General features: G+C 35.1%; 6 protein-coding genes across 8 annotated transcripts; 3 read left to right on the top strand and 3 right to left on the bottom strand.

The window, feature by feature from the left end:
* Positions 1-504: 504 nt before the first annotated feature.
* On the bottom strand, positions 505-3622 carry LOC120629610 (ribosome biogenesis regulatory protein homolog). The gene is made up of 5 exons (XM_039898593.1): positions 3380-3622; positions 2651-2929; positions 1899-2118; positions 1226-1488; positions 505-697 (listed from the first exon to the last, which is right to left on the bottom strand). Exons 1-5 carry the CDS (start codon positions 3526-3528, stop codon positions 553-555), a joined length of 1056 nt encoding a protein of 351 aa, XP_039754527.1. The 5' UTR covers positions 3529-3622; the 3' UTR covers positions 505-552.
* Positions 3623-4458: 836 nt separating this feature from the next.
* Positions 4459-5994, top strand: LOC120629331 (INO80 complex subunit C). Its single transcript, XM_039898245.1, has 2 exons — positions 4459-4698; positions 5212-5994. The coding sequence occupies exons 1-2, from the start codon at positions 4551-4553 to the stop codon at positions 5409-5411; spliced, it is 348 nt and encodes a 115-aa protein (XP_039754179.1). The 5' UTR covers positions 4459-4550; the 3' UTR covers positions 5412-5994.
* A 248-nt stretch (positions 5995-6242) lies between these two features.
* On the bottom strand, positions 6243-7721 carry LOC120629565 (U3 small nucleolar RNA-interacting protein 2). The gene has a single exon (XM_039898529.1). The coding sequence runs from the start codon at positions 7637-7639 to the stop codon at positions 6290-6292; it is 1350 nt and encodes a 449-aa protein (XP_039754463.1). The 5' UTR covers positions 7640-7721; the 3' UTR covers positions 6243-6289.
* Positions 7722-8980: 1259 nt separating this feature from the next.
* Positions 8981-12625, bottom strand: LOC120629309 (serine/arginine-rich splicing factor 2). 2 transcript variants are annotated; one of them, XR_005658986.1, is made up of 5 exons: positions 12292-12625; positions 12058-12198; positions 10692-10862; positions 10373-10440; positions 8981-9708 (listed from the first exon to the last, which is right to left on the bottom strand). XR_005658986.1 is itself a non-coding variant. In XM_039898216.1 (4 exons), exons 1-3 carry the CDS (start codon positions 12471-12473, stop codon positions 10700-10702), a joined length of 486 nt encoding a protein of 161 aa, XP_039754150.1. In that variant the 5' UTR covers positions 12474-12625; the 3' UTR covers positions 8981-10440; positions 10692-10699. The 2 variants fall into 2 exon arrangements, 1 of the variants encoding a protein (XP_039754150.1); XM_039898216.1 differs by having other exon boundaries at positions 8981-10440.
* Positions 12626-13531: 906 nt separating this feature from the next.
* LOC120629284 (protein C1orf194) lies at positions 13532-16526 on the top strand. The gene is made up of 3 exons (XM_039898183.1): positions 13532-13795; positions 14363-14531; positions 16362-16526. Exons 1-3 carry the CDS (start codon positions 13614-13616, stop codon positions 16500-16502), a joined length of 492 nt encoding a protein of 163 aa, XP_039754117.1. The 5' UTR covers positions 13532-13613; the 3' UTR covers positions 16503-16526.
* Positions 16527-17632: 1106 nt separating this feature from the next.
* On the top strand, positions 17633-21992 carry LOC120629283. 2 transcript variants are annotated; one of them, XM_039898181.1, is made up of 5 exons: positions 17633-17715; positions 17791-18540; positions 19524-19607; positions 20580-20746; positions 21645-21992. In XM_039898181.1, exons 1-5 carry the CDS (start codon positions 17694-17696, stop codon positions 21990-21992), a joined length of 1371 nt encoding a protein of 456 aa, XP_039754115.1. In that variant the 5' UTR covers positions 17633-17693. The 2 variants fall into 2 exon arrangements, with proteins under 2 accessions (XP_039754115.1, XP_039754114.1); XM_039898180.1 differs by lacking the exon at positions 21645-21992 and having other exon boundaries at positions 20594-20692.
* The last annotated feature ends 2159 nt before the right edge of the window (positions 21993-24151 follow it).

Genomic DNA, 24151 nt, shown 5'->3' with positions numbered 1-24151 from the left:
GCGGGCAGGAAAATTATCTTCTGGAAAGTGATGTAGAAATAGTACTACTATTTCTACATTTGTCAATTTAGTTTAGTTTAAAGATTTATTTATGTAAATCTAATCAGATTGAGAATTGTTATGTAGTTTACCAAGTTTCAAATTACCTGACCTGCTTTAGGGATACAGTATTTTTTTTTTTAAATTATTATAACGATTGATCTTAATATGTGGTAGATCATAATATGTACTCGTTCAGAATATGCCTGACGACGGGTTTGACCTGAGAGGAGGAAACTCCGATACGGTTTACACATCAACTTTAAGGGAAGTGCTTTTTTCATATACGCCACTGCATTCCCTTTTTAAAGATTTACATCTTATTTTCGGTTGATGTATGCCCGCCTAATCGGTGCGAGGACTTAGTCATGAGATTGCTCACTAGCACACCAATGCAATTGCAGCCGTTTTATCGGAATAATATACTTCCTACAATGAAACTACTTTCCAAAATCAAAAAACTTATGCATTTTAGGGACTTTAATAAAATCAAACATGTGATACAAGATGCTTTTATCTCCTTTTTCTGCCTGGAGTCTTTTTGCCTGGGTTCCTTTGACCTTTCCCAGCTTTTGGCTTTTTAGCTGAGAAGTTAGTCTGGGCACCAGCCTTGCGCTTTCCTTTAGGTGGTTTCATACTCTTTTTCTCTTCAGACCTCCTACGAAAAGAAATGACAGAAATTACTTTAAGGCTAGATTAAATAAAAATTGAGACTAAGGGTTCTGTTCAATATGAAACACATTAGATTATTGCCATTATTAAATTATAAGATATTGCAAAAATATATGTTTCTTGTATGTACACCTCCTTTTATTTGCAACACTGCTGCCAGACAGACAAACAGTACAGGATTAGTATAAGGGTTCCGTTAGCAAGGAACTCTAAAAAGATTATTTGCACACCCACAAGTCAGGTGATTATAAAAAAAATGGAAATATGGCTTGCGGATTGGTGGATTAGACCCACCTTTGAGAAAATTATGGAGAACTCAGGCATGCGGCGAAGGAAAACATTGTGAGCTTCGCCGGTGAAGCACAAAACTTAGAAATGTTAAAATGCACATAACTTAGAAAAGTTGGTGGCGCATTCTTGGATTCTAACTCTCCCCACCGAAAGTGAAGCTGATGTACTAACCGCCGAGCTATCAACACTATAATAACTTAAATTATTGAAAATGTTAACTTACTGAATTTGTTCTTCATTAATATGCTTTGACACTGCCTTGTCCATATCAATTTTAGGCCTCTTGTTCAGGATTCTGTCTATAAGGCTTAAATTATTCTCTTTCTCCACTTGTGGTGTTGGTATGGGAGCTCTTCTCTTTCTCTCTTTGCCAGGTATGAGTTCATGTATACCTTTGCCTCTGGCTTCCTTCTCTTTTGGCAGTTTGTCTTGGAATTTGCCGAGTGACGCTGTTGAGGCTTTAGCTAATACAGCTGCTGTTGATAACTACAATAATAAAAGTAGGTATCAAGATAAAACAATAAAAGTTCGTAAACTTAAAACTTTATCTATTCTTTCCTACCTAAGAGCCAAGTGTGAAATTTAACTACAATTTATAAAGAATTGAAAGAACGCCATCTAGACACAATACCAGCCTATATACAAATGAAAACAATCACGTCTGATGGAAATCTTCCACCCTAACCAACGTAAATACTCTTGCCTCGAAGAAACTCAAGGTATCATGGCAGGAAACATGCCAGAAGGGTAATAACATATAACAGTTTATGCTTCATATCAGAATTATTGATAAAAACAATTTATTTTCAAGATATTTTAAAAGCTAATTCAGTACTATAGTTCCCTCTTACTTCATTTCCCAATTGAAACTTTTGTAATAAATTTAATGAATTTACCTGTGTGGCAGATGCTTTATCAGATGTCACAGGCAGTCCAACTCTTGGTATCTTAACTTTCTTGGCCCGGGCAATGTTTTTCAATCGTTGAAGCTCATTCTTTGCAACTTTTTCGGACTTCTCACTGGATTTCTTTTCATACATGTCGGTCAGTGGGTCTACATGTTGAGGCACTTCAATGAGCCAATCTTTTTGCTTTTCTGCTGCTGTTCTCTTGAAACTGAAAATTATAATATTAAATAAAATCAGTCACAATTATTACTAATGTTAGTTGAAATGATTCTGTATTGGGATATTAATAATTCTTTCTCTGTGAAATTTCCCCTTTTATGGTTTAATAAAAACCAATAAATATGCTCCATAGTGTGCAGATAAAGTTTCATACCAAAGGTGCATCAGAACAATACTTTGCAAAAATTTGCTTTAAACTTAATTATCCAACAGACTTACTGCCTCATTGGTCTAGTGGTTAACATGTTTAACTATGGATTACAAGGTCCTGAGTTTGAATCCCCAGTTGGGCCAAAAATTGTTATGTATTTGTGTTTTCTGTTAAAGAATTTACACAATCAGCCCCAAGTTAGTCAACCTCTGTGTCTCCGAGAGCCTTTAGTCCTGTTTATTGTCACTTATTTGTGTTGATAGTTATTAAAGCCAACCAACCAGCAGTGGATTATCCAACAAGAAATACAGACTTCAGCTAGAAGTGAATAAAAATATTTTTATCCCAGATATAATTTACATGTTCTTACCCATACAATGGCACCCATTTTTGTAACTGTTCATCCCATTGCAGTTTATCCTTCTTTGTTTTTGTAATTCCCTTTGCTTTAGCAAATTCCTGCCATTTTGTCAAGGGTTTAGGTTTAGGCACTGGCTTGGATCTTGGGAGGACTGTCTTGGGGGTAGGTAGTCTCACAACAATGGCTTCATCAATCCTCTCTGTGGGCAGCTCCCATATTTTGTTCAGGAGTAACTGTGTGTTGTCACGGGCCAGAGATTGTAAGCATAAATCTCTTTCACTTTCTGATCTAATAATAAAAAATAACATATACATAGCAAAGCATGATTGAATTACAAATAGTGAACTTTATAAGCCACAGGTGTCCTTTGTAAAAATGTGATAGTAATAAGCTGCTGTGTGGTGATGGCAGATCAGAATACAGCTGTCACCACCCATCCTCTTCGAACGTAACGGAGAATGGGCAGAAGCATCCTGTGTGATACTACTACCACCTTTTTTTCTATTTTTTTACCACCTAATGCTACAACCAACCAACGTAGTGATTAAGGGAAATCCTCCCGTTGTGAGAGGCCTTTAATCCACCAGTTTCATTGAAGTTATAGGCTAGGCTATTGATGATGATATTAATAAGCAATTAACTTTGAGAATAATTTCCATAACAAGTAGCCAGCCAACTGAGAAGGTCTTAAGCGTTTTTGAGCACATTATAATTTTACGATTTATATACAACGAGTACCTCAAAGATTTCAAATCTAAATCATTTGTGTCTGAAGCGAGTAGAGTCCCAACATCAATTTCCAATTCTAAATGCTTTTCAACAGTGATTGGTTTGTACTTTTCAGTTTTCCTTTGTTCTTTTTCTAATATTTCGTTAACGATATCCATAATTGAAAATTATTCTAATTGTTTTGAAATAGTTTACTCTAACCTTAAAATAAGCACACACATTACGTCAATACGCATTGGTTAGCCTATGGAGGGTAGAAGTAAGGAGAGTCATCTTATATGGGAGAAAAGTTGAAAAAGTGTCCAGTTGTTGCGCTTAATAACAGTTCAAAAATCCTCCACAATGGCGCTGGTGGATGCACAGGGTATGGTATGAATGTAGCAATCGTAGATGAATTGAAGTATGCAGAGTTAAAAAATTTAATGTCATTATCGACTAAAGTAGTTAATTATTGAGAATTTCAACAACTTACGTTGTACAAAATATTGTGGTAAATATAACCTTACTTCCTTGTATCTCCATACTTCCTTGTTTATTTTTCAAGCCTACTCTAACAATATTTATATTTGGCGCTTCTTTTAAGAGTTACCCTGATGCAAATGTGGCGCCATCCTAATTTAATACATTTTGACGACACTTTTTCATATACACAGATGACTCTCCTTACCTCTACCCTCCATAGGTTATCCACAGATTTTTTTTCAGTGAACGAATCTATTTATTGTTTTCATGTTTTGAACGAATGATAGACTGAAAATGATTAATGATAACGCTGAGACTTCATAGTAGGCTTTGGTTCCTTTTCCAAAAGTCTAATCCATATTGTGTAATTAAGTACTCATTCTCAAATTGAATATTCCTAAGAAAATCTAGAATTTAAAACTTTACTTTTATGAAAATCATCAAAGAAAAATTTCCAATTCCTAATAAACAAGGAAAAAAATATTTCTAAATCATACTTGAAGCAAAGTATGGACTTGAATGATGAATCCATAGTCTTAAATAAATTAAAAAAAAACTAGAAGCAATAGATATATCCAAGGAAATGATAATCTGTATGATCCATTGATTATGTTACTATCGTTTGTGCTCGGTAGTCTGTGATAAATATTTAAATATATTATTATTTTGACATCTATTTGTTTTGCTAATTTTTATTCCAACTGAAATAAATTAAAAAATGACTAGTGAATCGGAGAAACTTCATTGTTTTAAGGTAGAAAATAAGTTTATTGTTAAAAGTGGCTGTAAAAAGCGTATGTGGAGATCATTAAAACAAATATTAGCAGCTGATAGAGCTTTACCATGGCCCAATGATGCTGTTTTATGTGAGTAAAAACCACACCACACATTTCGGAACTAAACCGACGTCTAGACACACTTGTGTGGCTCTTTTTCTGCACTGTAGTCTTTACGTTAGCTCATCTAAGTTCTACTTGTACCTCTATGTTGTATTCTTCCTTGAACTGTTCCTTGCTTAATCTTAACTTGATGCAGAAACCCAGGAGGTCGCCTTACATTATTTGTATGATTGTAAATTAGAAAACTGGGCTGTCATTATATCACTACTCTATTTATTTTTCTTGAATATTGTAAATATATTGTAAACAGTTTTCTCTTTCATTTCTACTGGAAACATGCTTTTAAAAATATAGAAAAAAAATGATCAAAGAAAAACTCGTTCTTAATTTCAACACACTTTTCTTTTTTCTAAAAAGGAACATAATATAGATAAGGAATATAATAAAAACTGTCCAATCCCACAATGTGTATTTCACATACATATTGTTTCATATACTTGTATTGGGATTACAAAGTGAAATATTAATTTGAATTTGCAGATTATTCAATAAATGCACCACCTTCGTTTAAGCCTACAAAGAAATATTCAGACATATCTGGGCTACCAGCACCTTATGTTGACCGCCACTCAAAGCTATATTATAGTAATGCAGATGAATTTGCTACAGTGAGAAGTCTACCCATGGATATAACAGCAGGATATCTACAATTAAGAGGAGCTACAACTATTGTTGGATAGTAATCATTGTAAACCAATTAAATAATTCTTAAGAAAATCTTATAACATAGAATGTAATGTTACTACTTCATGAAAGATAAATATTCTGTACCAATTCTTTTGTCCCCAAATATCTAAAGTTAACTGAATTGACACCATTTATTTTTGAGATTAAGAGATTATGTTTAGAAATCTCTAAAACAAATAAAGTTTTCTACAGGCAACAATGTTATTATTGGACCTGCCAATTCAGTAGAAATTAATTAAATTAAATATTCATTGTAAGTAAAATGTATTACAGTCTGAAATATTTTGCATTTTTGTGTTGCATAATGATGACAACAATATTAGAGGAATTTAATTACCTACCTATTAAGAAGTTTTAATATTCAAAATGTTTTCTTTGCAAGTAACTGTGAAATAATGATTTGTTAATAAGAACTTTTGAATGTCAAGTCAGTCTGTAGTGACTCTACCACCGGTTTTGAAAGGCACATTCTACCAAGAAGAAACCGCAAGAAACTGCAGATTGATGTTTATGAAAAGAGACAAGTTTCATATATATTATATTAATATGTTTGACGGCTGTGTGGCGTAGTGGGCAGCGGCCCTGCTTTCTGAGTTGAAAGTTGTGGGTTCGATTCCCACAACTGGAAAATGTTTGTCTGATGAACATGAATAATTTTCAATGTCTGGGTGTTTATCTGTATATTATAAGTATTTATGTGTATTTTATTAATTAAAAAAAATATACATCAGCTATCATAGTACCCATAGCACAAGCAATGCTTGCTTTGCAGCTAGATGGCAATATGTGTATTGTAATATGACTACCCAAGAAAAGTTAGAGTAAAAAAATAATTAATTTATTATTATGTAAAATATAATTTATTTAGCAATCACTTTATCTTAACAGGTAAATTTACAATTAATAAACCATTTTTGGCACCACCCCGCCTAAACCATCTACCACCTTTGTGTTCCTGCCCTATTGCTGCAAACATCTGCAGTCCATCACTTGTAAACTGTATACAATTAACAAAACCACAAATTTCTAAACTAAACATAGGCACAATATTTTTGTAGGCATCAGCTACTTTCCATAACCTTATTTCGTTATCATATGAGCCTGAAGCAAAGATGTCTGAGTTTAAAAGAGTGCCCAGACATATTATCCATCGAGGTACATTATTCTCCAACCCATGTGCTTCTGTAACAGTACACAAAGGCTTCTTCTTCAACACACTCCACAAACAAATTGAACCATTGTCACTACCAGACACAAAATGTTCTTCATCTAACAATTTTACCTCATCAACACTACCAACTGGTCCATTGAAAATTAGTTGTGATTCTTCAACTATTTTCCATATTCTTATTGTAGTGTCTCTACCACCTGATGTGACTGCCCTCTCTCTAGTTAAAGCATCAATTGATGTTATTGGTGACTGGTGGCCAAATAGAGTTTCCACATAAGCCATTTCATCCAATGACCAAATTTTAACTGACCTATCTTTACTTGCAGAGTACAAACTATGTGTGTTCTTTCTAAATACAAGACCTATAATAGCATCTTTGTGCCCTTTGAATGTGTACACATGTTTCATTGTGTGGGGGTCCCAAATCTGTATATCAGGTGATGAATCAGACGTTGCTAAATATTTTGAATCAGTTGTAATGGCAATTGATGTTACACCTCCTGTTATGTATTTAGAATGTGTTTTGTAAGTCAAGCTGCCAAGTTTTTTCTTTTCTCGAAGACTCCATTTGATAACGCTGCCGCTTTTGCAACCGGTAAAGGCAAATTCAGAATCTCTACTTATACAGACACATGTCAGGGAGAGACGATGTTCTTTTGCACGAATTAACTTCACATCATTTTCAGCTGGAGCGGTATAGTTGTCGGCAACTTCTACTCGTAGTTTACCTTTCTGCTCTAAATAGTCTCTTTGCAAACGTTTCTCAACAGCGTCGTCGAGGTCCTTAAATTCCGCGCGCTTAGCTTCCTCCTTTTCAATTTCCTCGAGGTATTTCTTAGCGAGTCGCAGCTTCTTCTGCTCGGGTGTCTCATGATCGCTTTCAGATTCTTCTGCGTCAGAAAACTTTTTAAGATCCAATTCACTGTCGGAGGACGCAGGTCCGTTTTCGAGGTTAGGTGCATTTTGTTTTTTCGGTTTCTTGTTTATTTGCTCACCTTTCCTTTTATGCACTTGTCTCGACTTCCCTTTTAAAAAGAAGGAAGAAGACATTTTTAAATTTAATTTAAGAATTCAGATTTTTTACAAGTTGGAACACGTTGATTTGACAGTTGACGTTATCAAATTCAATAATCAGTGGATACTGGACATCCAATGAGCCAACCTTTTTTTTTTTTTTTTTTTTTTTTTTTTCTTCTGGCTATACACAGATTAGCCAATGTCAGGTTTATATTAGGGAAACTTATAATAAAAACATCAGGATTAAACTACGATTTGGACTGTATTTCATCATCATCATCAGGATTAAACTAGGAATTGATTCTTCTTTATAAATATATTACACGATTTGTTCTACAGTTTGATATAATTTTATTCTAGAAACAATGATACAATTTTATAACCTTTATGTGAATGGATATTTATTATTTAATAAACAAATTATAGAGGTGGAAAATGGAATGTTTAATGATTTGAGATGAGCAAGAAAGGCAGAACGATCATACAGACACGGCCATCCTTAACAGTTATTGTTAAAAGCAATGACATTAGTTTACGTTCAGTACCTACCTATTCTTTTAAATTTTTAGTTTCATTTTCTGTTTTCGATATTGTTAGAAATATTGGGTTAGGCTCCCATAAATAAAATACAGTGCACATCTTTAAGAATTATTTATTTACTTTGTACTTCGTGATTTATTTTACTGAATGGTGGGACTGTACCTACCTACTTCTTTTTGATATACATCAATATTACGGCCAAGGAAAAAGACACGAAAGTGGATTCGTTATATAAATCTTTTTTTTATGATTATGAAAAGTTACAAGACTAGATTCATTTTTAATTCTGCGAGGTTTTTCTTGCACTGGTGGAAAAAAATCTACGGGGATCACTACTTATTTAACCATCATCACCCATACTAATAAGTGTTCTCTTGGAAATTTTCTTTTCTCACTGTCGGCTTACTACACAAGCTGGGATACAAGTGATTAACGCTTTTGTTCCGAGCTGCTATTTCAACTTATATTATATACAAATTCAGGCCTTCATTTCCTATAAAGTTTCAGCGGGCTCCTCCGCATACTTCGTAAGATATGGAATCTTAGGAACTACGCTCGGTAAAACGCGTTTCTACAGAGCTTTTTCTTTGAATATAGCTTTTACTAAGATCAGTACTTACGCCTCGGATAGCCCCATGGCCGCTCGGAAGAAAAAAAAACTAATTTGACTCGCACTAGTTTCATTACGGATCCCAACGACTCTCATACAAAGTGAGACTAGATGGGAAAAAATAACCAACAAGTCGTTGTGACACGGTTGGGAACTCTCCAATTTTAATAAGAACCTTACATCAATTAATTCGACATTAAATAATGGAATTCAATAAAACAAAATTTACTGTTTCCTTATTTATTTAAAGAAGATAAGAGTTAAACCTATTTGTATATTGTATGCTCCATGTCCTCTGAGTATGCAGCAGATGTCTTCCTTATTTCTTGACACACAAAAATTTAAAAGAAATGGTTTTAGCACTTTCAAAGACAATCAGATACTACAACAAAATAAAATGAATTGTGCTTTTAAAACCGTTTCCCCAAAAACCTAAGGATAGAAAATTTATTAAATCTGTACTTCTAGTTATTTGCTGAGCAGGGAGGGAGTCCTGCATCGAAATAGCAACCTAGAGGCGCGAATCTGCAAATCACAGCAATCAGCACAGCAAACTGCCACAGCAAACAGGCCAGCGGGCAGCACCGGCCTGCCAAACAAATCCATATATTAATCCACTATGTGACAACAATCGCCATTGTTTTGATTTTTTTGTGTGCAATATTATTTTAGAGATAATATGAATAACAATTTTATAATTGAAAATAATCATGATTTGTTTTTGTATACAAGATACTACATAAGAATGAATACATAAATTCAAAATCCTTTGGATATATGGGTTTAGTGTCATCTTTACCTATACACAATTACTGTGGTCTTTATATTGTCAATAAATATATAAAGTTTACTCATAACTTATGCTCTGCAACAACGGCAATTCAGCAGTTGTCAGCAAACCGCAAAACCCCCCTCCCCGCAAACCGCCTCGCTCCCCGCATACTCCAATGCCCTGAGCATACCAACAGTTTTATTAATATTTTTCGATGTTACAAAATTAAAATTAATGATGAAACAAGACAGCAAAACAATTCTTAGTTAACTAATCTTAAATTACAAGTTACATAGCAAAATGAAAATTTGTTCTGAAGGGCTTCATCTATTGTACTCTAATAACAAAAAAAAACAATAGTCATTACTTTTACAGAGTTATTTACCACTCCTTGAGGTTGTCCTATAATATACCCAATTTAACCAATTTGGTGCATGAACAATATGGATCTTCTGACTTTTATTACATAAACCTGAAATAACACCTTATGGCCTCATGGCCATAATTAAGTGTAGATTAATTAGACGTTATACAATTTCTGAATCTCATTTTTGGTTTCAGTTACACAAAGATATTAAAAAGTTGTCTTCACATTGATATTTTTCCCAAATGTACAAGTATACAAATTATCTATCATATAACTGTACTTAAAAATGTATTTAGTTTTAAAATTTTTACATATCCTGTTTATGTTTATACAAAGCAATACACAAAGTAAAACGGAAATAATTAAAATATGATCGATTACAATAAATCAAGAACTTAAAGCTAGAAGTTTCTTGCAAGGTCTGCCATTATGTCAAAAGTTAGTCTATGATTCTAATGTTAAGAAGTGTTCTAGTACCTTGGCCGGAGGCTGCAGACTCATCTAGTCAAGGAACACAGCACTTCATTGCCTGTTGGTACTTCAGCCTGTTTGTGAAAAGTATAATTATTCATTGATCCTACTTAGATGCTAAACTATTCTTATAATATTCAATTTTTTTAGGTATTAGATAGGTTATAAAATCTTACAAAAAAAGATTAAGTTTTTTATGCTATGATTGAATTTGCTTATCTGTTATTCAGTGATTGTGAATTATAAAGGGTAGTAACAAAGTATGCTTCTTGAGTGGTAACTAAATTAGTATATAATAATAAAGAAAAATATATTATTTACTTACACAACACATCAATGCCTTGAACGCGAGCGGCTATGACTGCGGCTACGGGATCTTCCCCTTGAGCTCTTTGAGTCAGAGCGGCTACGACTGCGAGACCTGGAGCGAGATCGGCTGCGGGAGTAGGAACGTCGGCGAGAGCGTGATCGAGATCTGGTCCGACGACGTGAGTTGCTAAAAGAAACATCATCAAACAGACCAAGTATTATTATGGTGTATATTAATTTTGTACCATGTTGGTTCTCTGTTCTGTTTACTGCATTGCTGCAGAACTGTAACAATTTTTGTTTAATTAACTTACAGCTAAAATAATTTGAAGCTTGTGGGTGATTTGGTAAAGTTCAGCAAAATCTTTATATATTATTGTGAAACAGAGCAACCTTGATGAAGAAACCATTCAAAAACATTTTTTTTTACAAAAAAAACAGTGAGTTCTGCCACTAAACATATATAGGATAGGATGGGACACCTAATAACAATAAAAAAAATTTTTCAAATGCATTATAGACAGTGGCGTTGCATATAGAGGGTATGCAGATAATAAAAAATGAAAAAAAAAAACTCCAATAACTAAAAGGTAGGCTATTTATAACTCGTAATGGAGATTTTTCATTTTATATCATCTGCCCACAAAGTGCAAGCAGCTGATCAGAGACAAAGCTGGAAAACACACTGAAGAAGAGCCAAATATTAGGTGCTTCAGCTAGACACAAAATTTTGATTTGTATAGACTAATCAGGGTTATTAAAGATGTGATTTTAGTAAAAGATTGGTTACAGCATCTTTAAATTCTAGCAATAATTGTCTATAGTATTCAATGGTTAATCATAAAAATTATTAGCAATATAAAAAATAAATCCTATTGTACACAAATTTGTCACTAAACTAAATTGACAGTTCTGAAATAAGAGCAGTCCAGTCCAGTCAGTTGATAATTTTTGCCGCCTTTAACAAGAATAGCACTTTTATGAGACCTGTCAATTTTAGAAATAGCATCATTTTTAGTTGCAAAGGTTATCATTTGTGATTGCAGGGAATGGTAGCAGTAGCACAGAAAATGCTGCTGCCAGATTTATTACAGTCCCACTTTTACTTCTTTCTTTGAAGAACACAGTAAGCAACTCAGTCAGACATAAAAGTATTTGGTCTTCCTATGATACTTATTGGCATTGATGGGAATTTTGAATAGATTATTGCAGCAGTTCACATGAGAACAAGAAAGAATTAATAGTACAAGTATTGTAAGCAGAAATGAGGCTTTTATAACATTTCTTGAAGTATATTATAAGCAAAAACTGTAAATCCGTATCAGAAATCAGTGATAGCATTATTATATCTAGCTAAACATGTTAAAATTATCAAGACATACCTGCGCCGTCTATCATATCGGCTTCTGTATGGCGAAGATGGACGCCCGTACCGCGCCATTTGCACACGAAGCTCCCTCCCGTCCAACATCCGTCCATCTAGAGAGTCCAAAGCCTCTTCGGCATCTCGCCGATCATAGAATCTACAAGTGATCAAATAAGGGTTAAGTAACAACCTAAAAATGGCATTACGATTTACTAGGTATAGGCTAGGTAAGCGGCTGAAATAAATGTACCTGACAAACGCGAATCCTCTACTTTCTCTGGTATACCGGTCTCGTGGGATGTATATGTCGCCGACATCACCACACCTCTCAAAAACTCGACGCAAATCGTCAGGCGTCGTACGATATGTTAGATTATCCACTTTCAGTGAAACCATGCCATCTATACGTGGCGGAGGCCTTCCGTAACTCATCTTCAGTCAGTTTGATGGTTTTCGTGCTATAAATTCACAGTAAATTCTTAATTTATAAGACTATTAGTGAGAATCAAAATGGCGGCACAATTAACCAAGCGGATAACAACGCGTCTCTCTTAAAATTTGGCTGATGAAAGAATGACCAAGAAGCGGAAGTTTCCACATACAACTAGCAAAGACCGGACACGAGAACGAATGATAATCACAAACACCACAGAGTAAATCTTATTACTTTACCACCGGAAAGAAGCCTATTTACCACAAACTTCTATTTCACTTGAGTAGACACATAGACAAAAGACAAAACTAAATTACAAACTCCCCGTTGTAAAATAGAGTAAAAAAAATTTGCGTAGTGAAACTGATGCCAGAATTTTAGACCAAAAGAAAAATAGAACATCTCATCAATGGGATGTCTGAGCATGATGATCGCTACACAATTTTTCAAAGTGTGTTACAAGCTGTTTAACCGCACAAAGATCATTCAAAAAATATTTGTCTTGATTTTTTTGAAGTACAGAAGGGGCTCCTCCTGGTGCACCTCTGTTCGTCATTAGTGAAAACGTTTTGTTTATGTAGTATTTACATCCTCATTGGGTTCATATCAACATCATCACATGAGATCTTGTTTTTTAAGCCGTGTGTGTATCTGTAGAAGGTATTCTTTGGTGTGAGTAGGATTGCCAGATACAATAAATGTCTCAAATTGTAAAATAAATTATAGTTAAATGAAGTTTTAAATACATTACTATTGGTTCCTCAGATCCTCAAATTGTTGTATACAAATCTCTAAACTAAACTAAAATGCCAAATTTTAAAATCAACTAAAAATAGTTGAGCGTTGTTAGCAATTTTTACATGACTAAAGTTCTGTTAATTGTGGTTTTGTATACCAGTAAAGTTATAAGACAGCTTTGCCTGTATTTAATCACACTTTATTCCTTTTCTTAATGTAATTTATAAACAATAATCGATTAAGAAATACCTATATCTTTTCCGATCGCTGCCTATGTCAAAATTAAATTTCGTTGTCATGGATACGTATGTTTTTTTATGTGGTGCTTTATTTCTATTTTTTAGAGACTTATCAAAATTAGCAAAGTGCTTAATTGTAACACTTGCATACATAAATAAAATATGACTGGAATAAAACAAATTAGAAATAAAAAGTTATTACCTGATTTACGAAAAGAAGGGGAACTAACAAAGGAAATTGTTCTAACTACAAAAGATAAATACGGTGTTCCAGCGGGCTCTCGACTTTTTTCCCACCATACATTAGCTAGCGTTAGGAAATTGAGTTTTTACCAACCCTTCTTGTGAGTCATAACTTTTAAATATTATATTAATTATTATTGATAGGTACTATTATACTCCTTTTTGATATATTCGGAATACTTATAAACTGCGTAAACTGTTTCATGTAGTGTATGTATGTATTTCATAAAATATTTTTTCTTAGGAAGTGAAAATGTAATGTTGATAGGTAGCAAATAATTTACACCCTACATTTTACGGTACCAAATGTGGTATCATGCTTGGTTGTAGCAACTATGATCTCAATCCATAGATTGATCTTAATCTATGGATTGTGATCCATTTGATACGGAGTTAGATCGCCTGTCGTTCTGAGGTAGAGCAGTAACTGTTTGGAGCCCAGCGGACACCAATTATTTATTAATTAAAATCATAAATATTTTCAATATTAGAGGGTTTGCATAGAGCCAATGGGACGGGCCATATAGCAAGAGACATTGGGTTCCCAAGGTGATGCAGCGGTTATATTTTGTGGGCAGACTAAGTTATTCGTAATCCGCAACTACACGACAGCTTTCATAGGGCTTTCTCGGAAAAGAAATTTACGTGCAAATTTTTGGTGATTGCAGTTTGCCAGAGGACAGTTTGGATATAGTTTTAACGGCTACCTACAATCACTCAACGGAACGTTTTGCAGACAAAGAGGACTTGTATTTACAACCAGAAACCATAGGATGCGAAACATGGCGACGCCTGAGGAACACATTTGATAAATTTCCACCTGTACCAATACCGCTCGTGAGTTTCTTAACAATATTTTCGTTATGTTAGCAAGAAGTGCATCTCGTGACTAAAATTGACACCTTTCATATAAAAATTGTTGATGAGTGTTATTATACGATAGAAGATAACCAAAAGGAAAAGGATCATCGTATTTATCTGTCGAAGTTACAAAACAGATCAGTCGAGTCAAATGTGGTTGGACTGTCACTAGTACTTACTTGAATTTGACTAACAGTCCTTTGCCGGAAAGAGACTGACGTGACGGAAAGAGACAAACTCCTACAATATTATGTATAAGTTCTTGCAATTCACGAAGGCGAGCGGGATTTACTTGTGGTAAACACGTATCTGTAAAGGTGTAACAGTGTGCGTGAGATCGAAAGCGGGTACGGTTAGGTTTCAAAAAATTAAAACGCCATAATTGTATTTCGTGCCTTTCTTGTAATGATTTGCGGTTGTTATCAATTTTTTTCCATTTGTAACCCATTTCTATGAGCAAAGAGCGTAAAGTGTTCAAACATCCGTCAAAACAAATTTTTTCTCTCAAAACTGACTGAAGTTTCGCTAAAGTTGGTATTTGTTTGTGTTCCATGTGAAAATTTTGTACTGTAGTTCGAATAATTTCTCTGTTCATATTGTACAACGTGAATTTGCTGTCTCTTTTACGTCGTTCTTTCATGGGTGAAGTGAACTTGGAGGAAGATGACGGCAACTCCTTTTCTTCTTTCAATATTCTAGTTAAAGTGCGCCCAGAGACGCCAGTTGCTTCCGCAGTACGTTTAAGTGAATTAGCCAAAGGACTTAAATCACTTTTGTCACTGTTATTCACTTTCATAAAATTATATTCTTCTTGAAGAAAGTGAAATACTTTAGCGATAATTGCTCGTCCCTATAAATAATAAAACATACTATTAAATATCCAAAACACTTAGAAAATTGTTGCATGTCAAAAAACCTTTTCCTACAAAATGATATCTACTGTCTATTCTTTCTGGCAAAATATAAATTAACTATTTCAAAATTCATCAAAAATAAAAAATGCCTTACCTCGCTATGAACAACTTTGCGTTTTGACATGCTGACAGTACTTCGTGGCAATGAGCGTCGTGGAAACAACAAGCACAAGTGACCGTTGCGACGGCTCGGTCGCAACTGATCGCTCCGTCAGACACGCACACTACAGCAATGTACATATACACGTTCAACCACGAGCAAAGCTCACTCGCCTTCGTGAATTGCAAAAAGTATACCTTAACAACTATCTACATTTTATAAATTAGGCTGACTTAAAAAATGTGTGCTTTTAAACATCGTCGTGTCGACAACATGCTTCCCTCTACAATACTCTTACTTCCGGCTTGAGTTTCTATGCAGTCTATGAGTAACGGTTGCGTTTAGTAAATTTTAAATATGTCGGTAGTTGTCAACGGCTTTTAATAATTTGTCATTTGAGATCACGTTTATTTTATTTATTTAACAGGATACATTTTATTCATAAACAAAAATAGGCCAAAATAACCTAAGTACCAAAGTAAAACTAAATAAAATGTATGCATGTACTATGATTCTGGCAGCATTGCCCCTTTGAATGGCCAAACTAATTCTTTCGCCAAGGTAACTGCCCGCTCTAGGATCACCGGTAGACTTGTTAACCCTTTTCGACCACGGTCCCAAAGTCTACTCCAATGGGCACAAAAAAGAAACTGCTATCAAAGATTTCATATCTACGCCTCTTGGCGTGCTCGGTACTGGTAGCAGCCACACCCACCATAGACGAGGTGGATGTGTCTGTGATTTATCATTTTTTATTGAATATTCTAATAATTGTTGCATGTTTTTATACAGGGTCATCCAATGAAGAGAGGAGGCGTTACGGAACGTAATTCGCCTTTCAGCGTGAAACTCATGAATTCCGGTGTCCACTCTTCCCAAACCAATCCAGGATACAGCAGACAGCCAGCCGGCGGCGCAATATTCTTTTATTAACAATATTTTTAAACAAATCTTTATGTAAACATGATATTATTTTAATAATAAATGATCAAAAATGTGTTTGAAGTAAATAAAAATTAATGCGATGAGATAAGATAGACAAACGAAATTCTTTTTCGAGTTCTACGTAAGTCGTAAAAACCATGCAGTCCGTCAGTAAAATTAAATATATCGTAATTATATATTATAATAATAAACCATAATTATAGTATTGTTGATATTCACGCGATTGTTTGGAGTTTCTTGGTCTGTATAAACGGTTTTACTGCCGCTTAAGAAGTCCTATGTATCCTGTTCCTACATATTTTAGATATATGATATATCATTAATCACAATATATCACAAAGCAAGGCAGCTTTTAAAAATACAACTATGGTAGACTGAAATGTTACTATCACAAAAATAAAATATACCTATTATTAGCATTAGCTACTACTCGGTTCGCTTTAATAGCTTTGTAGGAAAATAAATCAAAATATCCATTAAGTTCAAATACAAATTCATCAAATTCAAATTTAAATTCAATTCTTATTCAATTTTATTTCAAGGACGGAAATAAATGGATTTTGAGTGTCTGTTTGTAGTGACCGGCTCGGGAATCGTTTCTACCACAAAATAAAGAACATACAGAATCCTCATTCAGCCTTAGTATTCAGCTTTAGTATGCAGTGTTTTCAGTCCACTCTTGCTTCCGGCTTAAGTTTCTATGCAGTCTATGACTAACGGTTACGTTCAGTAAATTTCAAATATTTCGGATACAGTATGCAGTGTTTTGTGTCCATAAACAGTGAAAACGCCCCGCGCACTTCTTACTCTACACCCGCGAAATGTTGCTAGCTCACAATTTTTTCTCATTTTCCTTTTTTATGGTATACGTTTAGGACATTAAAGGTAAAATAATTATTTTCGAAAAACACTACTAAAGTTGAGTGGTTTTTGATGTTTCAATATTAGTCGTGTACACCATGTACACCGGAAACCGCGCATGTGTGGACAGTCCTTTATAAATTTTAGGCAAAAACTCCTTTGATAAAACAAAAGCAGAAGAAGGAAGGAAAGACAAGTACTTTTTGTAAATATGTCTTATTCAGAAAAAAAACACTGACATGAGCCGAAAATTTCATTAAAAATTTTGATTTCATTAGGTACTATTATTGTAAAAATATTCAAAACAGAGCCTACTGAATGGATTTTTTGGACTCTCTCGGTGTGTAGATGTACGGTGAATTATTTATTATAGTTGGGTAATTAAATAAGTTCCTTAATTTCTTGGGATTTCCAGATTTGGATACCTCACACAAAAAATGTCACCGCGTCCGATCTTGGTATTTGTATGAACAGTATAAATCGCTAGAAAAAAATCAATTAGATGCTGCTGAGAGGCTGAAGAATAAATCATATCAAGACAAGATTTTAAAGCAGGAAATCAAAGAAAGGCGAGAACGTCGTAGTCTATGCAGTCACTTTGGCTCTTGCCAGAGTGAATCTAAAATAGAGAAAACCATTAAAAGCGCTCCTTCTAAGGGACCCTTGAGCGTCAACACCGACGATCTTTACGAAACTTTTTGCAATTTACAAGACTATCATTCCTACGATTTCAATGACAATATTAGTAACAATGATAGCTCTCAGACGAGCAAAAATTTCGAAGAGTTTAGAAGCGTAGATGATAAAAGGGAACTCAGTGATAACGAAAGCGTTCACAGCGTTATAAAAAATGTTACGTTTGATAAAAATTTAGCCGACGATGTGAAGGGAGAGCTAGAGATCGTCAAGCAAAATATTGCTGATAATATAAACATACAACTCGAGACTGTTAAGGAAAACATCGAATGTTTGAAAAAGTTTACGACACTTGGCGACACTGATAATATACCAGACAACGATAGCTCAGACGTTTTTGAGCAGTGCATATCATCAGAAGTTTGTGCTGGCGAAGAAGATAAGTTTTCCCCAAAAAATAATAAGGAATTCTTCCCGTCGTGGGCTAAGTTGGTTGCTTTTGCCAACGAATCCGTTCAATTTAATCACGGTAAAGTTATTATAATTATGCCCGTTTTCACTAAACCTAGGAATAGGCAAGAGTGAATAGGCATTTTCTAGGCAAGCGCGCCCCAACTTAGACCGCATAATTGCTTTACATCAGGTATGATAGTTGTCAAGCGCAAGTCTATCTAGTATAAAAAAATTGCCTTAATCGATTGCCTAATGATTTACCAAAGTCAAAGTCAAAGTCAAAAATATCTTTATTCAAGTAGGCCCATAGGTGGCACTTTTGATGCGTACATAAGAATTACACGGCAGTGAGATGATGGCGATAACCACATTCGTAAACTTAAAACTAAAGCTACGAGGGTTCCAAACGCGTCCTGGTCTAAGAAGAAGCCCACAACAAACTTAGCCGGGTGTTTTTTTTTTTTGTTATCACCATCTCACAATGTCATTTTAAATTATTAGAAGAGCAACCTGGTTAGAGCAAAATTTACACCCAAGCTATTTTATCGTTTACGTAGTCCTTTATACTATAATAGGACTTTTCTATAAGCTTACGTTTAATACAAACTTTGAACTTTTTAAGACATCTCCAACTCTAAGGTTAGGCTTACTATTGGTGACAGTTGATGTAATCCTAGGAATCTCTTTTGATTGGATCTTACTTAATAAGTACATTGCCTTGTTCGTCTTTAGCGAAAACGGGCATTAGTTTGTTTTTACCAATCTTATCTTATCAACCCATCAACAATGAGAAGGGTTTAAGCCCTAGTCCACCACGCTGGCCAAGTGCGGATCGTTGGTCTTCACACGCCTTTAAGATCATTATGAGGGACTCGCATGCAGGTTTCCTCACGATGTTTTCCTTCACCATTGGAGAAAGTGATATTTTAATTGCTCAATACTCAAATAGGTGGTGAGTGCTTGGATTCGAACTCGGCCCCCCGAAATTGAAGCCGCAGTCCTCACCGCTAGGCTATCATTGCTTTATTATATCTCTAAAATATTCCTTTTCAACCGTAGGCAATTTTTACAACGAATTTAGCTCTCAGATCATGATAGCTGTGTTGTTATGCGATGTGTTACGACGAGGAGTCAATAAAATGTGTGAGTTAATGAATATTAGTTCAGTTATATAGGTTAATCATCATCAACATCCACAGCCTATTATCGTCCCACTGCTGAGCATAGGCCTCCTCTCTCAGCGGAGAGACAGTTTCAGAGCATAGACCCACCACGCTGCTCCAATGTTGGTTGGTGGGCTTTAACGACTATTGTCACAAGTTTGTGAAAACAACCGGGATCGACGGCTTTACATGCTCTGCTTACGATACTGGGACTAAAAAATCTTTAACAGAAAGAATAGAATACCTACCAACAGGCCCGACCCGGGTCTCGAACCCTCGACCTCGTGATCCGTAGTTAAAATTGCTAACCACTAGACCAAAGAGGCACTCTAAAATACTTACAGTTACCTTATTTTTCTTAATAGACCTGTATTAGTAACCGTGTAGATAAAAAGATACAGGTTTACTAAGATAATTTAGGTAACTTATTTTAGAGCTGTTATTATAGAACAGTTTAAAGGGGGTGGTTACTAAGGGGATATTACAGTATGAAAAACTTTTGTTGAGATAACAAACTATACAAACTTCTCATAAAAAATACGCAGTTTGAACAGCAACTGCTGGGTGTACATTTAAGGTCAAAAGGGGTCTGGATGGCCAGAAAAGCAACAGAAAAAAGTTTACGGTCCTCGATCGCACTCACGTCCTTACGCACACACATACACGTGTAAATGTGATTTCGTGACGTTCCAATTAGTAGAATTGAAGATTTTAATTGGCATTATAATTATTTCTTAGTTGATACTTTTTTTACCAATTGTACGGAGTAATAGAGCAGGTGGGCAGGACGACGCGGTGAATCGGGGTGTATTGTGTAGAAGTCCGGAAGAAAAATTATAGTCGCTGGGACCGCTACATAATTCAAACTAACTTTTCGTTTTAGGAAGATTCCGGTGATCGATTAAGGTTGTATGAACAAAATATTATATGAATTGCCATAATTGAATTTTAGGTCATATTTTGCAGCCCTACGTTTCCCCTATAAAATATGCTACTAGCGACTCTGATGTATCTGTTGAAAGTTACAAAAGCGCTGAAAGAAAAAAATCAGGTTGCCTGCTAAATAAGTGTCCATCTTTACAGTACAAAAAGGCTGCTAAATTTTGCTATAATACTAAGGTAACCAAATTTACTGTTTTGACACTATTCATTCTAGACTCATTAATCATGGAGCCCGATGGACGTTGGGGTCCCAAAGTACTAACCGTTGTTGCTAGTGTTTAAGGGGTTGCTTTTGCGTTGGGGTGCCAAGGTTTCTCGTTTTTGCCTTGTGTTTAGAAGATCGCTTCTGCTAATAAAAAAATCTGAAATATCGTTACCTCCTTCCCGATATCCTCTCAGCTCAGCATTCTAAAATATCACTGAGAAAAGAGTTTAATCCTCACGACAACTAAGGAATTCTAAGGAAATCCATTTGGTTTTCTATGCGATTGGAAAATTAAGCATTCGTTGTTCCCTACCATTGTTAACCACTGTGGTCCTATATGAGTGAGGTTGCAGGTTCAATGCTCGGCAATTTGGGAATTTATAACTTCAGAATTTTCTCTGGTCTAGTTTGGAGGCTTGGGCCATAACTAGTGGCCACCCGAAACGAAATTGCGCATCCGTGACTGCATCATCAAGTGAGATTGCAGTCAAGGGCTAACTTGTGGGATGAACAAATGTATAGGTCCTTGGTTAGATTCCCGAAAATTTGGGAATTCAAAACTTGTGATTTTTTCCGTGCTAGTCTGGTCAGAGGCTTTGGCTGTGGCTAGTCACAGGGTGCCCGCTGCTATCTTGGACTCCATCATCGCCCACCTGCAGGATGTGATTGCAGTCAAGGACTCAATTGTATTGGAATAAATGGTTTACTTCCTAAGATATATAAATCAATAGGAAAAATGCTTGTATTTCAGTAACTCGATTCGTATCTGTGCTTCAAGTTCTTCCCTACCATGAAAGAGGACGGGTTTGGTATCCAAAATGTGTTTGATAACCGTAATTAGGTAACATAGTACACTTTCGACGTTTTCAGCATCAAAAATCATCCTGCAAAAGAATAAAATCCTGTCGCAAATTGCATTGGCTTCTTGATAGAGAATACCAGTCAGAGAACAAATGGCAGCAGCATTCGAAATACTCTTTTGACAACTGTGTCAACGAAATGAGAGGTGGAGCGAGTGAGCACAGTGTGTCAAAATTTATACGTGGACAGACATCAAGTGGAAAATCGTGTAGTAGTAGTATATGGCCATCGGAATTAAGCGCAAAATTTTCAGAGGAAATCGGTGTTTGCAAGTGCAAACGTCTTAGAAATGTTGCGACCCCTTTAATGCAACTTGCACGATACATCGAAAGTGTATTGCAAGACATTGAGAATTAAATTTTACGTTCAACTGTGTCTTGTGAAATATTTGTATAAAAATTATTAAAAAAGTGCGTGAGTCTTTTACGTAATCTGCACCATCTGTACGACCTGACCTTTTTCTCCCCAGAAGAAGAACAAAATTGTATCTTCTCCCACAGCTTTATCAGCACTCCGAAACTTTGGCGCACGTGTCTAAATAATATACGTGTAATAATAAACGGGTGTAACCTTCTCAGTAGTTCAGCTCACGAAAGTTGGAACTGTTTAATATGTAGGTAACAAGGTCTTAATGCTGCACCAGTATTGCAAATCAATGGAAATAATAAATTGAAATAGATCCACCCATTTGGCCCAGATTAGCTACTAATACAATTTAGTACTTTGACCAAGCTAGTCCCAACCGTAATCGAAAAAGTTGCAATCCCAGTTACTTTTATAGAAGCAGGCGTTACTTTGCGGAAATCCATGATATATTATCAAAATTAAGCTTAATTTGCTATACTCCGCGAAAAGCAGGAGAATCTGTGTGGTGTAATTTATAATTTCTTCAATCCTTATACTCCACACCAAACAGATCCTCGGCAATAAACCCTCTACGCACGTTTCGCTCCGAAACCGGAGCATCATCAGGAGATGTTGACTTTACAATGAATTAACAATTATTCATTGTAAAGTCAACATCTCCTCCACCAAACAGATCCTTGGCAATACACCCTCTACGCACGTTTCGCTCCGAAACCGGAGCATCATCAGGAGATGTTGACTTTACAATGAATTAACAATTATTCAGTAGATGTTGACTTTACAATGAATTAACAATTATTCATTGTAAAGTCAACATCTCCTGATGATGCTCCGGTTTCGGAGCGAAACGTGCGTAGAGGGTGTATTGCCGAGGATCTGTTTGGTGTGGAGTATAAGGATTGAAGAAATTATAAATTACACCACACAGATTCTCCTGCTTTTCGCGGAGTATAGCAAATTAAGCTTAATTTTGATAATCCCAGTTACTGTGTAAGAACATATTTATATATATAATAATCAATATTAGGAAACCGTACTGTCACTAGATTGCGCTCTATCGATACCATATAAATCGTAGTTAACCTAAACGCGATTGAATGAGTAAACGAAGTTAGAAAATCTCACACTTTCCACTACATTTATGAAGTTTTGTACAGAAGGAATAATAAAAGAGACTTAAAAATTATGTAACACTATATTACACATATCGGCTGTACAACAGATAATAATAATTAATAATGTAAGTATATATCTTAAAAGGAAGGTTCGTAATTTACTATTTTATTCATAAGAATAACCCTTTTTTATTTTTTTTTCTTGGACAGGTAACTATGTTAAATAAACAAAAATAGAAGGTAGGTTTAAGAGAAATGTTTAAAACGGTAAAATAAAGAAAATAAAATAATAATTAATCATAGCGTTAAATGATGAGAACTTATACATCACAAAAATAATTCTATTAAAATGAAATAGTTTAGTATGGGTTACCATATTACATAAAATCACCCATTCCCCCTTATTATAAAAAGTAGCGGAACGTCGATATATTCATGCAGTGGTTTGTCACGCCTGTCAAACACTCTTGTCCTGCCTTGCATGCTGACCGATTTTCAATTTAGTTTGGTACTGGACCAACCAGGTCAAGGGCTAACCTAATTTGAAAAATTGATTTTTCTCACGTTGTATGTCATAGGAAACTTTTAGTATAGCATCTGTTCTGTCCTCAGCATCAGTTAGAAACTACACAGATAATAATCGAGGTCTTAGTTTACGGCGAATCTCTAATTTCTGTGAACAGTACCCTCGCGAGATACACAGATAATACCAGGTGAAATCTATGGGCGTATCACTGAGTCACTGGTCATAATATTTTTTCTTTCTGCAAACTGTATACCTCGTGAGAAAACTTTTATCAGAGCTTAGCGGTGCACAGTAAAACTTTCCAGTGACTTTAAATAAAATAAATTAAAAATTTATTGTTAAACTAACAAAATATTTGTTTTAAAGAATTCTGATAAATATTTTGAGAATTCTCCAGTCTCGTGCTAAGAAAATGGTCCCAGGTGAACCATCAATCCCCACCTCGTAGTTTAACGGTCCAATATATTGGTAGAAATCTAAATGTTAGCAATTTACTGCCTTTTTACAAG

The sequence above is a fragment of the Pararge aegeria genome, chromosome 14 (genome assembly GCF_905163445.1).
Source record: "Pararge aegeria chromosome 14, ilParAegt1.1, whole genome shotgun sequence".
NCBI classification, from domain to species: domain Eukaryota; kingdom Metazoa; phylum Arthropoda; class Insecta; order Lepidoptera; family Nymphalidae; genus Pararge; species Pararge aegeria.
The sequence above is the reverse complement of the archived record's forward strand: the minus strand, read 5'-3'. Positions and strand labels throughout refer to the sequence as shown.

Bases quoted from the DNA above. Each gene is read 5' to 3' on its own strand.
- LOC120629610 (XM_039898593.1), bottom strand. From the start codon at position 3,528: ATGGATATCGTTAACGAAATATTAGAAAAAGAACAAAGGAAAACTGAA. The intron at 2,119-2,650 runs GTAAGAACATGT...TATAATTTTCAG, and splicing joins AAATGGGTGCCATTGTATGG to TTTCAAGAGAACAGCAGCAG. The intron at 1,489-1,898 runs GTAAATTCATTA...TTATTATTGTAG, and splicing joins ATAAAGCATCTGCCACACAG to TTATCAACAGCAGCTGTATT.
- LOC120629331 (XM_039898245.1), top strand. From the start codon at position 4,551: ATGACTAGTGAATCGGAGAAACTTCATTGTTTTAAGGTAGAAAATAAG. The intron at 4,699-5,211 runs GTGAGTAAAAAC...TTGAATTTGCAG, and splicing joins GCCCAATGATGCTGTTTTAT to ATTATTCAATAAATGCACCA.
- LOC120629565 (XM_039898529.1), bottom strand. From the start codon at position 7,639: ATGTCTTCTTCCTTCTTTTTAAAAGGGAAGTCGAGACAAGTGCATAAA.
- LOC120629309 (XM_039898216.1), bottom strand. From the start codon at position 12,473: ATGAGTTACGGAAGGCCTCCGCCACGTATAGATGGCATGGTTTCACTG. The intron at 12,199-12,291 runs GTACATTTATTT...GATCACTTGTAG, and splicing joins AGAGGATTCGCGTTTGTCAG to ATTCTATGATCGGCGAGATG. The intron at 10,863-12,057 runs GTATGTCTTGAT...TGTTTCTTTTAG, and splicing joins CGATATGATAGACGGCGCAG to CAACTCACGTCGTCGGACCA.
- LOC120629284 (XM_039898183.1), top strand. From the start codon at position 13,614: ATGACTGGAATAAAACAAATTAGAAATAAAAAGTTATTACCTGATTTA. The intron at 13,796-14,362 runs GTGAGTCATAAC...TGGTGATTGCAG, and splicing joins AGTTTTTACCAACCCTTCTT to TTTGCCAGAGGACAGTTTGG. The intron at 14,532-16,361 runs GTGAGTTTCTTA...GTTTTTATACAG, and splicing joins CACCTGTACCAATACCGCTC to GGTCATCCAATGAAGAGAGG.
- LOC120629283 (XM_039898181.1), top strand. From the start codon at position 17,694: ATGGATTTTTTGGACTCTCTCG. The intron at 19,608-20,579 runs GTGAGTTAATGA...ATTGAATTTTAG, and splicing joins ACGAGGAGTCAATAAAATGT to GTCATATTTTGCAGCCCTAC. The intron at 20,747-21,644 runs GTAACCAAATTT...CGACGTTTTCAG, and splicing joins AATTTTGCTATAATACTAAG to CATCAAAAATCATCCTGCAA.